Genomic DNA, 18,576 nt, shown 5'->3' on the forward strand with positions numbered 1-18,576 from the left:
CCAAGTTACCACCCCGAGCAAGGGAACATTCCCGCGAGATAAAAGCAGTCCATTCTGCTCAGGTCCTAACACCCAGTAGCATCTGTTATATTTATCATACATACTTCATAATTCACCCAGAGTGAAAAACCAAGAGAAAAATAATCCGAATTGGATAAATGACGGTTTATTGTTTCTTCTTCTTCCCAGCATTTCCCATTTTTATATGGGGTCCCCGTGATGTCTTCTTTTGAAGGACTGGAAGACCACTCAACAGATTTGTGATGAAATCTGTTGTGTAAATGGGTGCACTGTTAACCACCATATTTTGTTGTAATGGTCCAGACAGACATACATGAAACTCCTACTAGATATTAGAACAAAAATGTAAAAATCTGAAGTTACGTAACAATGGTTTAATCACAATATTCAAGGGCCGTTTAAATCTCACCATAGGCTGCTTATCAGTGATTTACTTTTTTCCAAGATATGTTAAAACAGCTGCTGGCAACTACTGTAAGGCAATTGTAAATCTGGCAAATGAGAAGTTGATTGGACAAACTCTTCGCTATTAAGTTTGTGGTTTATTGTATAAGAAGACATGACTACTTAACATGCTCATTTCATCCACTTTTGTTCAGCCAGCGACACGTCATTTTCTCGTTTTGAAAAGCTTTTCTCTCTGCTTAAGAGTGTTCAAACTTTCCTGATTCTATGGTTCTGTTTTGAAAAGTGCTCCGGTCCCTTCCTCTTCTAAGGAGACAATGAGTCTTAAACAGATCGGAATTTGAATATGAACTTTAGGCCAAAGGCCAAGTGCTGGAACCTATGAGGTCATTCAGAATGAAAGGAAAATTGAGAGTAAAGAAAGTTTAAAGGTGCAACAGGAGTAAACCTCGCTGTTGCACTATGAAACAATTGTTAGGTAAGAGCGGCAAGTAAGATGGAAGAAAGATAATATGAACGGGGTTACAGTAAAAGGAATGAAAGGGACTGCGGCTAAGGGCCGAAGGAAGTTGCAAAGAACCTTAAGTAATGCCTACAGTGCACCGTGTGAGGTGCACTGGTGGCACTAACCCCCCTACAGGGATCTTAAACAGACGTCACCACGTAACCATACTTTACTGAAGCTACGGTGGTACTTGAAGTAGTCATTTCGAAGAATGTTCCTCACTGCCTGCAGGATTTGAGACTCTCGTCCTGTTTCTAGCTTTCCCGTTTCCTACAACAGTCACTCTTGCAATAAACAGTTTATTGTTCCTACCATAATTTCAGTTATCAGATTTTGACGGGCGATAACAAGACTTATCCGGTCCTTTTTCTTGTGGACATTAGGTTCATATTATCCTCCTTTTGTCTGTTTAATTTCATCCTCACAACTTCCGGATTAGGTAAGTGTTAAAAGAGTGTGCACTTGACACCCTTCACGGTGTTGTAAGTATCAAGCAACAGAGTGCTGTTAATGGGCCACTTTCAGCCACTCAGTGCTTAAGCCAGTGAAAAGAGGGAGTTTGAGTGGTTGGACAGCAAAACGCAAGAGGTAAAGTAAATGGCTAAAAAGGAGAAGCAACTAGGGGCGGAAGGGGCGCTGCAAACAACCTTTAGTAATGCCTACAGTGCACCATGTGAGGTGCACTGGCGGCACTACCCCGCTACGGGGAACGATGATTTTAACGACTCTATAGTTTTTTTTTTATTTCAAAGCATACAAATCAAATGATAATCTTTATAGCAAATGCCTTAAATCTTTATGATAATTAAAATTTGGTAGATAATGTTCCACAGGTTCATGTCTTATGATGAATTAGAAATTCTCAAAATTTTCACAGGAGCAGTGAAGAGTTTGGCATAAGAGAAGTTAATGTGAAATATGTTACGCTACTAATTACAAATATAATTTCTCAATTAAACCGCAACCGCATGTTGTTCTTACTATATGTATATGTATATATATATATATATATATATATATATATATATATATATATATATATATATATATATATATATATATATATATATATATATATATAGAGAGAGAGAGAGAGAGAGAGAGAGAGAGAGAGAGAGAGAGAGAGAGAGAGAGAATGCGCGAAATATGAGGCCATTGACAATTTTTCTTGAATTCAACCGTCCTCAACGAAGGAAACCTGGATAAGGAAATATGACTTTATAAGCAGGACCAGCATCTCACAACAAATCATATTTACTAGGTAAATGTAATTTAGCATTCTGGAATAAGTCTACGGAAAACTTTGGACAGTTCATCCATATTCACAAATTTATCGAAAGCTTTCTTTGTGGTTGACGCAAGTAGAGATAGCGCGAGGTAATCCTAGCAAGGTGCTGCGTCACGAAATGCATGTCCAGTGTTGGGGAAAGGTTGTCACAGCCTAGTCTTCATGATGCAGAACCCAGTCTTAGGTGACATGAGACTGGTATTCTGAAACCTCTTCATCGTTTTTCTGTTTTTAGGAAAAAGTATCACTTCTACAACTTGTAAGATGTACTTTTATCAAGACTGCTGGACATACATGTTAGACTGGATTGTATATGGACGAGAAATTAACAGAAAACAATAAAATGGAAGGAAAGGCCAAGGTATAGTTTGCCCTGGAATTATATATTTTCTAAAATTATATGAAAACACCGAAACGGTTTAATTGCACCTCTAATTTTTGTTTCAAAAATGAGATACTCGTGACTAAGAAGCAGATAATTAAAAGCTTCATTTTTAACTGCGTAAATAATGATAATGGCAACCAATTTCAACGTCATAAAACGTCAAAAAGGTAATCGCAATCCGTATTTTGTAAGGATTTTTTTTTTCGGGTATCTCTGATGCTTATTTTTATATGTAAAATCGCATAAACATTCAAAACAAATTTTGAAGTCCTTGCAATACCGGTTTAAGTTATACCTAACGAAAAATAAAAAATAAATTATCCTGCACATGGTTTTACAACGCACATGATAAACAGGTGCATAAACCGCTATGGTAACACCCTCAGCCGGAAGCCCCTAGACCGATGGTAGCTTCATTTCAAGAGACGCAGGCTGCACGAAGAGGACAGTAAAAAACCACAGCAGAAGAAGAAGAAGAAGAAGAAGAAGAAGAAGAAGAAGAAGAAGAAGAAGGAGAAAGGAAAAGGTTTGTTCACACGTAATAACAGCTATGTAACGGATAAAAGCGAAAGTGTTCGTTACGGAAAAACGAACGGCCCAGTAAAAGGATTTGGGTGGCCCACTGACCTAAATATTTCTGTTGGCAGACTTCCCGGAGACTTTCCAATGTAGCAGTTGCAAAGAAATTAAACAGGACGACAAGAAAAATGCGTTATATGTAAATGATGTTGCACACTTCGAGGGGAAGTCATGCTACTGGAAAAAAAAACTTCATCTGTGACGAGAGAGACACACTGACACATAAACGCACCGAGGTTCAACACACACGCACACACACACATTAGATTTAAATCGTATGGAGTCATAATGTCCATTGCAAGCTTTTCTACACTGTGGTATAACAATATCGCTGTAAGATTTCTGTTAAGGTTTCTGTGACTTTGTGACTGCATCTAATTGTGTACTGATAAGCTACGATTTATTTACTTCCTTTTCTTATGACTACTACTACTACTACAGATCTACATATAATAATAATGATATTTATATTTCCTCATCACATTCTACCTTTTTATATATGATTTGCGTTGCGCGCAAAACTCTTCAAAGCAAAATTACGAGCAATAAACATTAGCCATTTTAATATAATTTAACGACATGCGCAAAACGATAACAGAGCGAGGGAAAAAAAAAAGAAATTGAAGAAGAAGAAAGTGAAGTGTAGGGGGAAGGTTGAGCAAAGGTCTGAGAGAGTTGAGGGTGAGGGGTGTGGGTCATCGTTGCTCTCAGGAATGCAGATACTCTCCAGCGTTCCAAATATGGCGACAGGACCACGTGGCGCCAAACTCAGTGTAAATAAACAGACCAACAGGGCGTGTCCTCTGTCATGTAGTGATATTCTGGGTCTCTCTTTCTTTCTCTTCTCTCTTTCACGGATTCTTCCTTTCACTCCTTTGACCCATAATACCAATGGTACCTTGCGCCAATCTGGTTTTTACCAGTCCCTCTGCACTTTTTTTCTTTGAGAAAAACAGCGCTGCAACATTAGAATGATTAGAGTCTTATGTTTTGCAGTTTTAGCATCTACTATAACTTCAGTAGGTCCCCTCTGTTCGTTTTTAATGGTCAAAACTGCAATATTCTGTTCAGGTCCAGATGTCGTTATCTTGATCTACATGAATCTGAAGTGCGCAGTTCGATGAAGCAGGAAGTTGTTTTAATTTTTTTCCCAGCTACTTTTTCCACCCTCTCGCTCTCTTTCTCTTATTTACGTATGTTGAAGAGACAACTTTCACTGGTGGCCTGCTTGGTGCCATGGGGAGGGCCATGCTAGGTTTGATTATCCTACATGAAAACATAATTTTGGGACCAAAATAAATAGACCAATGTTGATTTATCTCTTTCTTGCAGAACACTTCAGTAAAAATCCTTTTCTAACTAGTTTTACCACAAAGATTGTACAAAGTGTAAGGTCAAGATTCGTAGTGCATGAGCAATAAGGAATACCTACTGCATTCAGGTAAGGCAGGGAGAAGTTGATTTTAAATGCTTGTTTCATTTTACAAGTACATGAATTTTTCTTTTCTCTGCTTCCATATGAAAACAGCAGGTTTCTTGTTTCTCTCTTTTTTTCTCTTCCATTCCAATTAATAATTTTCGTTCTATACAACTCTCTAAACGTCAAAGTGTATTCTTATCAGTTAAGAAGGGAAATACATTCACACACTTCCCTTGGACCGATAGAGCTTGATTAGGGTAGACATGCCCTTCTTGGCCTTCTCATAATCTAGCTTTCATGTTGTTTGAAACACCACTGATATAGCAAAGGTTTGCTTAAAAGCCAGGCGAAATGATTTGATCACAATAACACCTAAAGTGTCTCTCCTGACCTAAACAATAAATTACCGGTCTCATAAGCAGCTGACTGTGGCAGCTGTCAGCCAGAGGGAAGAAGGCCTCAGGGGTAGAAGTCACCTCTGAAAGGGAAAAAGGTTTATATATCTTTTGCACAACCCCTGGGTAGAATAGTATACGACAGAGTTAGCTGAATTCCTGTGGACACCAAGAGTGATGGAAGACCCAGCTCTACTTGGATGAGCACTATGAGAAGGAAGGCCGAGAGATGAATAGAGATTTCTGGAAAACAAAGCCCAGAATGACATAGGTGGTAGAATTTCACAGAGGCCTTTTGAATCCACTGCGTTGGAGGCGATAATTATGATGATATCCAACATATTCCTTTATCCATTTTTCATGGAGTGGCGTTGGAAAGGTACAACTGTTTCATCTTTTTATTAAGTCTTTAGGAGTGTAATTGTTACCCTCACGCCCTTTCTGCTGACCTCAGCAGAAAATGGTGGGCCGTAGTCTAGGAGAAACTCATGGATTGCCAAACTGTGCCCAAGTGGCTACATACATTTATGCATGTTGTATGTATATATATATATATATATATATATATATATATATATATATATATATATATATATATATATATATATATATATATATATATATATATATATATATTATAATATGATTTTGAGATGCTTTTTTTTTACAGATGACATGTGTGTTATGTATTCTGATGTGATTTTTCTTTCAGTTGTTTCATATGTTGTGAAGTGCCATGAGGTGACTTTGTAATGTATGCTTTTGTACAATGCTTGTATGTATTTTCTTTTGTGATCGTCATGCATGGACTGAAATAACATTGGTAATGTTTTGTGGGAGATGTTGGGAGTTAAAGTTTCAGTCTCTGTGGAGAGGAGCTAAATTGAGAACCAAGTATCCACTTCCTGTTTGCTGTATGTTATGCTATTTGATCAGCTGTGCACACACAGCCGTCCAGGGAAATATGTAAGCGAGGAGAGATATGAAATCTGACAAGGGATTGACAGAGTTTTTACCCACAGATTGCTTGCAAATGGACTTCTATTTACACAAGTGTGCAGCCAGTGTGGGAAATGCCAATCATATAGATAAAAGCACAGGCATATTTTCTCTAAGCCTTAGAATACTGTCTGTATTCAGTATTCTGTTTGTAGAGGAAGGTGTTCTAGGTATTCTGGGAGGTATTATAGAATGTGGGAGAAAGGGGCTCAGGCTATTCTAAGGTTTGAAGTGACTAATTGGCAACTTAGTTTGAGGATAAAAGCAGGATTACTGGACTAACAGTGTTAGTCTGAAAAGCGGTCTCAAAGACACAGGAAGTCCCTCTCCCTCTCTCTCTCAATTCACATAGAAGGGTATAAATTGGTTGCTCTCCTGAAATATATGTTTTGTAAAACTCTCCCAAGAAATGTAATATTTTGTGTGGTTCCAAAATATTTTTGTTCTTCAACCATTATGAAAGAAAGTGTATTTTAAGTATTACAAAAGGAGTAAGGTAAAGTGCTTATTTGCTTGTATTGTCATTATGTTGAAAAGTGAAGTGTTGTCGTGAGGAAGTTGTAGAAAGACGCAAGTTTAGCCTTTTTAAAAAGTGAAAGTAATCTTTTGAGAGATTGATAATAACCTTTAATCATATTTTGTCCTAGTGAAATTGCTGTTGGTATATTTCCATTTTTGGCATATTTTGTTCTTATATGTCTGCTTGTTTATAATTTCACAGTGTTACCCAAAGTTTTATGTTGGAGATTACTTAGCGTTTTGTTGATGTTAATTTGCATTATTGAGATTTCATTATATACTTATTATTGAGATTTCAGTGTATACCTGTGTTGACTCCATTTATTAATATTTTAGTGAACACTTGGGCTAATTGCAGATGTTCAGATTTATATCTAAAACCTGAGTGAGAGTTAATGGTTTGAATTTTACTTAATTAAATTGATTTCATGATAAATTAAAGTTTTGTGAATTAATTTTGATTAAGAAATACTTAAACCTGACACTGTTGTCAAGTAATAGTAAATCTTTTGAGATTCTGAACTCTGCTTATAACTTTTGAACTTAGAAATAAATTTGTCTGTTTAAAGTTTTAAAAGCACAATGTTTCATTTTGACTACCAGTGATTAGAGATATTGGTGTGTGTGTTCAAGGTAAGTGGTATGTCTGTCTAGTTCTCCTTTATCAAAGTGAAGTAGAACCAGGGAAACAATTATAGTATTTGATGGAGTGATGCCCTTTTTCCCCCCTAGTCTGTTTATAGGTTATCAGTTGTTACCTCACCCATAACTTGATAAATTTAGATTGATTTTTCAAGTGTTGAGCAAGTTTTAAGGGATCACTGTACCTTTAGAGTATTCAGTCTTAATATTTTTGTTATGAGGTTTCAAGTGTCTGGCTGAAGTGAGGTAAATTTTTTGGTCTTATTATTTGTGTAATATCCAAGTATTTGATCACTTCGTGACAATATATATATATATATATATATATATATATATATATATATATATATATATATATATATATATATATATATGAGTATGAATTCTGATCACCCTCTCACAATTTCTAATGTAAATTCTGGACTGGAAAATCATTCTATACGTGTCTGTAACAAAACAGAATTTTGTGTCAAATAAAGCAAAATTTAAAACAAATATCTGGGTTATTAAACAGTTCATGGAAACATGAACACAATTTAAAGTTTTGATTACAACTAAAAATGTCAGTGTACACTACATACTTTTAATTCTGATGTGGAAATCACAACGAATACGTCTGTCAACAGGCACGCAAGCTCGTCGTTATTCAGCTTTAAGGAACAGCGAACGACCCACTTACCGTCAGGGAGGTTTCCCCAAGTTCCCTCTGGACAACAGCCCAGAGAAGATTCCCTGCGGCCTGAAAGTGTCGCCCAAAGTCGTCGGGGGAGAAAACGCTGCGTACGGAGATCACCCGTGGCAGGTAATTACGAGCAGTGCGGTCATTTCTCCTTTTGAATTACTCTTACCTTCTCTCTTTGTCCCTTTCGAGTTCTCGAAAATTCCATGTCTTCCCTTATTGATTTTCAATGCAGGCTCTGCCGAAGGTTCTGTGAATCGTTTTCAAGCTGTTTCTAAGTATCAACAAGCACATTTTTGGGTATATATTGTTGTCGTCTTATTCTTAGTTAGAAATTTACAAACGTATGTGTTAAGTTACGCAAAACTTTTTCAGCTTAATACCTAGTCGGGGTTGCTGTTCTCAATGCACCTTTTCCAGTGGCTCATTTCATAATTTGTTTTGGCAGATGTTTCACTGACGGATGCAGTTTAGACTTTAACCCTCCCTATTTATCCGGGCTTTGGAAATTTCCCATAATAAACTAATGTTAAGGACTCTATGCCCCCAATATACATACATACATATATATATATATATATATATATATATATATATATATATATATATATATATATATATATATATATATATATATATATTTAAACTTTTTTATCCTTCCCAAAAGTTTAGAGGTAATGGTCTTACAGTTAATTCTCATGAATCATTTGTTTACTGTTTTTTTTAAGTGACTGACTTTTTTTTATTTTCTTGCACACATCTTTCAACAACCATTTATTTCAAAACCCCCACTAATTCTTCTTCTTTTTTCCGCAGGTAGAGTTTGAAATTTACAAGCATTCTCTGAAAGACTTCGAACACCACTGCGGCGGAGCAGTGATCAGTGATAAGCACGTCCTCACGGCTGCTCACTGTGTCTCGGGCATTAACAAAGGAGACCTGAGAGTTAAGGTAAGCAAATGAAAATTGCTGTGTGTCTCGTGATCATCCATCTGATTTTCCAGTGATGCTTCTCATTTTGTTATGGAAGAGAAACGCCTTGTCTTTGTTTTATTTCAAGCTTCATTACACATTTGAGTCGAATTAAGTACTCCCAATACAGTAAAGATTTTTTTTTGAAGTTCTGTAGTTCATAGTGATTTACTTTTTAGTTTTTGTATCACTTATTTATAGATATAGCAAGGGTATCGATACCCTTTGCAAGACCTGATTTACAGACCAATGGTGATATTTTCCATGAAATGTTTTGCAAAGCTGGAGGTACCAGGCATACGATTTCATGTTTGCAAATTTTTGCAATATTAAATCAAAATATTTTTATCCCCGTTCTTTTAAAATTCAGTCATGATGGCTGACGATTTCGGCTGTGACGGAAAAAGGAGGCTGAAGTGGCAGTAGATAAACTAATAAGCAGCAGCTATCAAGCAGATCTTATTTCCATTCAAGATACCTTGTTGATGTAGATGTAGACTACACTGACATAAAAAAAAAGCCTCTCAAACAACAATATCCGTATCAACCGCACCAACTTGCAATTACATCCACGGATTACAACAATAAGAATCCAGTGTTTCACTACAGATCGAAATACTCAAAACCTAAGGACATATTCATTTGTTACGAAGGAGGCCTCCTCCTTCCATAAGTGTAGAAACCAAAGTGGATTTACAATCAACTCTTTCTCCATCCTCTAAAAGGGTATTGGACGTATCATAATACAAATAAATTGTTTACTCACACACTTGTAAATACAATAAATTATAACTATTATGCGTTCATTTAGAACTACCCAATCATCGCGATCTAGTTGTTCTGCTAGACACGATTTATTAGCTGCAATGCGATCTAGTTGTTCTGCTAGACACGATTTATTAGCTGCAATGCGATCTAGTTGTTCTGCTAGACAAGATTTATTAGCTGCAATGCGATCTAGTTGTTCTGCTAGACACGATTTATTAGCTGCAATGTTTATGTTCAAGAAATGCTTATTTGATGTGAAGCGGTGTCTGTTAAGTACTTTACATTCATAAGAAAGTCACAGAAATGCGTCCTACTCTTCGTATTTGTATCAGCAATTTTTCTTATAGCGGGATAGTTGCTGCTTATCAATCAGTACGTGCCTCTCCTTCCGCTTTTAATGCTCACTTAAAGCACTAGCATACACATGAAAACAGATTAACAGTACAAAAAATGGCCAGCAAATTTGAACGAAACTCAGGTTCTGATGACTGCTTGGGTCCCACATCTTCCACAAATATAAAAAAATCACCGTGGATTTAAAATCAACTCTTTCTCCGAGCATCTTGGAATAAGAATGGCTAATCCCCTCCCGGCACTCACAGGGAAAGTGCCTCTTGAAGTTCCCAAGACTGAAACATTCGACCTACAAATGCCTTCCATTAAAGGGGTCCAAGCGATCATCCAAACCTGAATTCAGTTTATATTTGCCAGCCATTTTGCGCGCTGTTAACCTGTTTTCACGATTATGGTATACGGCGTTAAATGAGCAGTAATGAAAGATAAAGGCAGTTACCGATCGATAAACAGCGGCTATCATACAATAAGGAAAATTGCTAATAACTACAAATACGCACAGTAATATGCATTGCATATGATTGTACAGTACGTAATTTACATCCTTCACATTAGACAAGGATTTCCCAGTCACGAAAATTTCAGCTAATAAACCGTATCTTAAAAAGAACTTAGATCGCAATGATTGGTTAGCTCTGTAATGACTCATAACACTTCGATTTGCGTGATTTTATTCACACGTGGGCATGTATACAAGTTTTAAGCATTATGGTTCGTCCACTAACCTCCTGAAGGACGATTTACTTCAAATATGCGTTTGTCCTATCATGGTTAACCTGAAATCGTAAGTCGTCAAGGAAATTATTCAACCAAAACAATCCTGTATATATGTTTTAAAAGATATACTCGATAGAACCTATCTTGAGTGTAAAATTCGGATATAAAAGTCTTCGATGTTCATATTAAGCTTTATGAACCTCACCAACACAAATTAATATTTAAATATTCAATTCTGTCTTTCGTTTTTTCTCTAAGGCAGGTGATTATAACCTACGTCTGAAGGACCAGGATGAGCAAATGTTTGCAGTGGACAGCTGGCGGGTGCACCCAAACTTCAGAACAAGTAATTATTAGTGAAATTCCAATGTTCACTTACATGGTACTGTAGAATATAATTGTTCCTTTGTACACAGAAAAATGTGACAAAGGAGACTTTAAAGAATTTCGAGGGAATAACGTTACAGTATACCAGGGAAACTATATGGTAAGATTTTGATTGACAAAGTTAAGATAGGTGATAAATGTTGATAGGGGAATAACAGCTTGGGTTTCGACAGGGATGGGTGTGTGTGTGTGTGTGTTTGTGAATAGACACACACACACACACACACATATATATATATGTGTGTGTGTATATATATATATATATATATATATATATATATATATATATATATATATATATATATATATATATATATATATATATATATATATATATATATAAAATGCCCTAAAATGGAAGACTGCAGTATCTCCAAAAATACAAAACTGAGAAAAATGGCAGATACTGTAGTTTTCCCTGCCTTACTACTGATTTTGCAGGTACTGCAAACGGGACCCCTAAATACTCGCGGAAAACACTCAAGGAACATATTTCAATTTCGAAAATTTTGCAGATATTGCAGTTTTCCAATTTAGGGCAGTAAATATATATATATATATATATATATATATATATATATATATATATATATATATATATATATATATACATATCATTGTTGCAAGCGAATTAAGTTTTGATGATGGGAGCAATTTGTCTTAAATTAATACCAGGCGGGTTTGGTGTAAAAATGGGTTCAAGACAAGGGTGCAGCAAGTCTCCATGGCTATTTAATGCTAATGGATGGAGTGATGTGAGAAGTCCGAGAAAGGAAATCAGACGTAGCTGCAAAGTGGTAAGAAAATGGGTCATGAATGGAGTGTGGAATGGTTAATATATGATAGACAAAGTTTAAAATATCTGCAAGAGAGAAAAGCTGAAAGTAAATGGAGACCTGGCGAATGGGCAATGAATGTTATCTGGATGCTGAAATATGGAAACGGATGATTCATATAGGCATTTGGAAGTAAATATAGTGGTGATGAGAGGACGAGAAAAGAGATGAGTCACAGAAGAATAGGTGAAGCAAGGATGTTAGCAGAGTAGGCACAAAAGACTGAGAAGAGACTTGGAGCATCTCCACAGAGATACAAGGTAAAAATATAGGCAGAGATTGTTAAGCCAACTTTCCTTTAGGGAAAAACGGGTGGACCGTGAATGAAAAGAACTAAAAAGCTGACTGCGTCATATAGCCTATGTGGTGTATGAACTGAAATGGCGACAAATATGGATTAAATAGAAGTGTTGAAAGCGGTTAGCACAGATGATGATAGGACGAATCGGTGTTTTCAGCTGGTTGGTCATGCGGAAAGAATGGAGGAGGACAGGATGATGAAAAGTGAGTATGACTAAAGTTTTAGGATGGAGGAAGTGAAACAGACTAATAAAGCTAGAGTGACTAGACAGATGGCGTGAAAGGGATATTACAATGGAAGGGCCTTTACATTAATCCAGGAGGGGCCAGAGTGAGTGTTAGAGATGAAAGGTACAGTATGTAGAGCATAAAATTGCACAAAAAGCTTCAAAAGAATAGAACTGCCTAAATGTGCAAAAAAGACAGAAAGAACAAAAATGAAAAATGGAATACAGCTATCAAATACCTATACAAATACATATAATATCAACGCATGGCAATAAATAGAAAAGAATACCTATAACAAAAAAAATTAAGAATTAGATACACAAATAAACAAAGATGTAAAGAAGTGTGTGCTTGAATGTACTCTCAAGCAAGGGAATTCGACCCCAAAAATATGGAAGACCAAGGGATCGAGGCTACGGCAGAGTCCAGGGTTTGAGAACCGAGTATAATTATGAACACCACAATTAAATGTCGCCCAAGGTAATTCCCCAGCCACAAGGAAAGGATGGGACGTTGAAAACTATTGTTCCTCCATTGTCATAATTCAGGTTTAGCATCATTTTGGGCAAGTAGCAACTAGGTCACCTCAGGTACCATATTCTATTCGCATTCTGCCACGGCCTCCGTAGCATCGTCTGAAAATTGTTAGTTTTGTCTCCCTGACTGACTCCGACCAGCCAATGAAGAATTAGAGGAATTTATTTCTGGTGATAGAAATTCACTTCTCGCTATAATGTGGTTCGGATTCCACAATAAGCTGTAGGTCCCGTTGCTAGGTAACCAATTGGTTTTTAGCCACGTAAAATAAGTCTAATCCTTCGGGCCAGCCCTAGGAGAGCTGTTAATCAGCTCAGTGGTCTGGTTAAACTAAGGTATACTTAACTTTAACTTGTCTCCCTAACTGACTGTAGCCTACTGTTGCATGTTTCCTGTTTGGATGACTTGCCTTTTCAGAACTCATTTACCATTTTATCTTTTGTTTACCTTTATAATCAATTGTTATCAACTTTGTCTGTATTCATTTTACTCGCATTGTCCTTTCTTTGCTCTCACTCTTCCTTTTTCACTCACATATATTCTTCTCTGGGGAACAATTGTAGTTTCATGAATGGCGTCTTAACTTAGTCTATAGCAATGAATCTGCACTACGCATCTTAATAATGTGATTTTAGAGAAGGCAATTTTTGTATTTAATTGAAATTTCTAATAAAAGATTTATTCCTAACAAGTGAAGATTCTGAATTGTCGTAACAATGTCAAACTAAGAAGCTTCGAGTTAAATCAGCTGTAACTTGACTTCAAGAGTAATTATTTTCTTTGTGTGTCACAGGTGGCATTTTCTCGGACGATGTGGCTGTTGTGAAAATCTCTCCACAGAGGGGAAGTGGCTTCCAGATGTCCCGGTTCGTTTCACCTGTCTGCCTTCCATCAAAGTCAGTGTCATACACCGATAGATATAAGTGCCAAGTCACAGGATGGGGTCTTACTGATCGTAAGTTTCATGACGGATTGTTTGTGTATTTCAGTTATGTAAAATATTACCTTCTACTTTCAGCAGAAGCGTATGAACTAATTTCTGCAGCTTCGTCTTCCCATGACTTTTTAGTATTGTCTGGGCAGTGTTTCTTATCTTTTACAGTGTTGACACTTTCATCAAACCTGAGTTCTTAATTTATTAAATTATTGTAAAGGGTGAGATGAACACACCAACATTATGTTGCTGCTTGTTGTTCAACCCTCAGCACCAAATGATGCTTTTGTCAATTCTTGGTCTTCCGAGTTACGTAAGATTTGCATTGGTTGAAATTAATCTGCTCTCCGAAGTTGTTGGTACGAATTTATGTAATCATGCTCTTTTATACTAAATCTGTTCTGGCCCCCATACTTTAAGACGTTAACTAGAAAGCATTAAAGAACATTATTGCTGCAACAGACAAAATAACAAAATTTTCCATCCTCCATTAACAAAATGCTCAGACACAAATTTTAAGACAAGAGTTTCATGTCTCAAAAGAACCGAAGCAAAAGCACGCATTGTACAGTGCTTTTAGTGCTTACCAGAAGATTAAACCTTAATGAGTATGCATGAAAAAGACTAGGAACAAAATTGGATGAACTAAAAAACCTGTTAAGAATACAAATCTGAGAAAAGAAAGGAAGTGCTTTAACAAATTAGCAAGTAGCCACAAGGTATTCAAAATGACTTAATTTTTCTGGCCAAGAACCCATGACCTTGCAAACCATCCCTTTAACAATAATAATTTGTTAAATTAAAGGCATTACGATTGTGTGTTGGGTAGAGAGGCTGTTAACATTCTTACTTTTTTTTTTACTGCGCAAGCAAAGTGCAGGCAATCAAAACAAAATGAGTATAAGGCGAAAAAATAATAAAACGGATTGTGATCCTGACTGTGATTCTCTAGGGTGGAAATGAAATTATGGAGATTGAGAATTCTCGATTAGTTATGTACTGAAAAGCTTTAAACGATTAACTCCTCCGGCAATTTAAGTCTCAGAGCCGATTGTGATAATCCTTCCGTGCTATTCAGCATCTGATAATCTTTCCATAATTTTCAACAACTAAGAATAGAGGAAAAATATAATCCCCACGAAATAAGGGAAAATCGTCTATTTTAAAACCTGCATTCAGTTTTAGCAGTCAGAGTTTTTATCAAATTTTACACTGTAGGAAATGGAAGAGACTTCTAGCAAAAGAAGGGAAACATGAGTGTACATGCAGAAGAGTAAACCTCCAATTATGAGAGTTGCAATCATTGCTTTAAGTGGGAAATTTCATCCATATATGAATTTATAAGCACTAACCTTCAAATTACCAGTTTACAAGCACCAACCTCCAAATTAACAATATATATAGGCATGAATCTTTAAATTAACAATATACGAGTATAAGCACGATCCTTCAAATTAACAAAGCGAGAATGAGAAAACATCTAAAAGAGAGCGCTTCTGCAGACAGTTAAATTGCGTTATTTAGTCAATAAATGGATAAGATGAGGTTTTTGTATCATTCCAAAAAGCAAAAGAACTACTTCTAAAAACATGGGATTATTAGTAAAGGTACAGATACCGCTTCTCAAAGTGTACTAATGTATTTTCAGTGGTACACCTCAACTGGGGATTTTTTCACCTGCAGTGTCAGACAGCAAAACTGAATAAGGAGATCTACCATTCTTCTTCTTCTTCTTTTAACGTGCTTCCCCCCCCTCTCTTTTTTTGTATGGGGTAAGCACGATGCCTTCTTCTGAAGGACTTCGATTTGGCTTTTGGGTAGACCGTAGTCTCGATCGGCTGACCATTCATAATGCAAAGTTCATTTGAAAAGTTCTGGAAATCTTGACCGATGTGGTATAACAACAAGATGTTCTTATATAGAGATAGCTAAACGCCCTTTAAAATTCCATGAGAATGACAAAATGTGCTGCTTAAATAACATAATCCACTAGTAAGAAACTTATATCAACTTTCAATACTATTCACCTTGTATTTTACTAGTTTATTTATATTTTCATTCATTTATTTATTTATAAACATGGGTTTATCTTCTGAATAATAATAATAATAATAATAATAATAATAATAATAATAATAATAATAATACATATTCATTATCAGTTTAGCATTACTCCATTGCTTTTGCTCAACAGCTTCCAACGACAGCTCCAAAGCAAACATTCTCCAGAGCGCAGAGGTCCCCTTGCTGTCAGACCAGCTGTGTAAAGAACTGTATGATAACTTCAGTCCTGGAATGATGTGTGCTGGTTATGTTGCTGGCAAGATTGATGCTTGCAATGGGGATTCTGGAGGACCTTTGGTCTGCGACATCCATGGTTAGTATGAATATGGAATCAACTTCGTTCAGCAACTGTTGCTCGATAATTCCCTTCACTAATCTCTATATAATGAATGAATCTATGTGATACAGCTCAGCATGATCTGCATATCACAAAATGGATTCAAAATCCGTTTTCAAGTATATCCAGTTTATACTTGCGGCATTTATTCTTGTACAAAGTTTTGTGAAAGTTTGAAAACCAGTTTTGCTTATTCAGATATATCAGACCTAACCATTAACGACCTAACATGTATAGGAGGAATCCATATTTGTTCCAGTTTCTCTTATTTACACATATTACATCTGTACAACTGATAATTTAATTTTAAGTACACATATGCATGTGAGTTTATATACTAAGTACATTTACGTTCTGAATCACACAATCTTGCTGTATTTGCAAAAGTCTTCTTATCACAGGTATTTGCCACTAACAACAATTTTTACCTACAGGGCAACATACCCTTTTCGGCGTTGTGTCTTGGGGAGTGGAGTGCGCCAAAGAAAGGCTTCCGGGGATATATTCCAGTACCCAGTACTACCTGGACTGGATTCTCTCAGCCATGGAAGAACTCTGAAGTACAGAGTCGAATTGAGGATAACACACAACTTCACCCTGCAATGCCTTTCTCCTGGCTTTCGTCTTTTGAGCAGGAAACCTTATTACAATGCATCAATTTATCATCTTTCAAATCGCAATATTAAAAACATCGCAAAAACAACCGGAAAGTCCCATGAATGAATATGAGTACGAGTGCTTGTCTTAAGGAATTGTTCCCAGATATTACCACAACCGGATTCCTCATGTAGATCTCAGGCTAGAACAGGACGTAAGATAGCAGGAGTTCTCTCTCTCTCTCTCTCTCTCTCTCTCTCTCTCTCTCTCTCTCTCTCTCTCTCTCTCTCTCTCATTCATTTTCCATGAAGATACTTCAATAAAAGTAAGAGCAGAAACCCAATCAGAAGATAAAACTCTATTATTTCTTAATCACATTCTCATTATAAGTTATTTCTTCTTACACGATCCTCTTCTGCCAAAATTAAGCTGTGTTAAATGCATACCAAAAACTTAAGATGTAAATATTTCCTTAATAAAATTATTACATAATCAATACTGAATTCATTATCTGCCTGCTAATGGCGGTGAACAGGAGCTGTACACATTTTTCTAAAACATACTTTTCTCCAACGCCATTTTCAACATCAGTGATTCTAAGTGCATTGCATTTCACTGTACACATCGTCAGTCTCCAAAAATATTATTTATTGTACCATCTCTAACATTGTCTTTATCACAGTATTTCCCATACCCTAAATAAACATCCATGTCAAGAGATTCATACAACTCCTCAGAAAGTTACTGAACCTGCAAAGAGATCAAATGAAAACGTAAGGTTATCTATCAGCAAGACTGATGAAGGAAAAAGTGGAATTCATAATACCAACCTTGAAATAAAACAGAAAAGTCTGAAGAATCAATGCACCGTAGCATATGGCTCAGACGACCATTACTGCACAATGTTAAGTACAACTTTGTCAGTCTGCAGGTGTAGGGAAACCACACACGAGGGCCTGGTATTAAAAAATCAGAAATGCCCGACTTCGTCTATAAATGCCATGCTTAAAAATTTATGATGCAGTTTAAGATGTATGGAAAATAATTTATCTCAACGGCTCCGGTATCGAGATGTCTGAGGCACAGGAGGTGTTAAATGATAAACTGGATTACCAATAAGCACCTACATACGTTTAACAACTCGAAAAATCTCAAGTCTCAGTTTCTTAAAATCCTTTCGTTTTCTCACTCAGCTTATAATTTTCATAGTGATCAATACGCCGGGGTATTGTCTTAAAAAGAGACGAACTCTTATTTCAATTATTTTATTTTATTTCCAGGCATGGAGAGAAAGGAGGTGCAGATTCTAGTTGCAAAAATGGTGGGTATTATTAAGAAAAAGTATTTGCAGTAAACAAGGGTGAAATTGAACACTATGGCATTCCTCGTCAGTAATGAAATGACATCAGTTCTGGAGATGTCAAAAGTCACTTGTCTGGCAATAAACTGACATCATGAGAGCTTACCCTTCCCTAAATGGCTATCTAAGTCTAAACAAGATGGCATAAGACAAATTGACTTTCTAAATTTGGGTAATCAATCCAAGGCTGAAAAATCTTGCATATTTTGGTGACAAATTCTTCACATAACCTGAAAATAAAATCGCAGCTGTGAGTTGAGAGGATGGGCTATAGAGCGAGCCTTTATAGGATAATGTAGCGTGCCGAAGGTAGTATCACTCACTGCAACATCACTAAGGTACGTTGCT

The 18,576-nt window shown here is 36.4% G+C and overlaps 2 protein-coding genes across 2 annotated transcripts in view; one reads left to right on the forward strand and one right to left on the reverse strand.

Moving 5' to 3' along the window:
* Positions 1-17,357, forward strand: part of LOC136832766 (trypsin-1-like) — a 29,603-nt gene extending 12,246 nt beyond the window's left edge. The window contains exons 2-7 of the mRNA XM_067094298.1: positions 7,785-7,960; positions 8,654-8,788; positions 10,907-10,994; positions 13,730-13,891; positions 16,065-16,247; positions 16,706-17,357. Coding sequence (XP_066950399.1) covers positions 7,785-7,960; positions 8,654-8,788; positions 10,907-10,994; positions 13,730-13,891; positions 16,065-16,247; positions 16,706-16,830 — 869 coding nt within the window. The 3' untranslated portion in view covers positions 16,831-17,357. The remainder of the gene's footprint in view (positions 1-7,784; positions 7,961-8,653; positions 8,789-10,906; positions 10,995-13,729; positions 13,892-16,064; positions 16,248-16,705) is intronic.
* The window catches only part of LOC136832771 (heme transporter hrg1-A-like), a 122,851-nt gene that overhangs the window by 57,068 nt on the left and 47,207 nt on the right, over positions 1-18,576 (reverse strand). The gene's annotated exons all lie outside the window — the stretch shown is intronic.

The sequence above is a fragment of the Macrobrachium rosenbergii genome, chromosome 50 (genome assembly GCF_040412425.1).
Source record: "Macrobrachium rosenbergii isolate ZJJX-2024 chromosome 50, ASM4041242v1, whole genome shotgun sequence".
Taxonomy (NCBI): Eukaryota; Metazoa; Arthropoda; class Malacostraca; order Decapoda; family Palaemonidae; genus Macrobrachium; species Macrobrachium rosenbergii.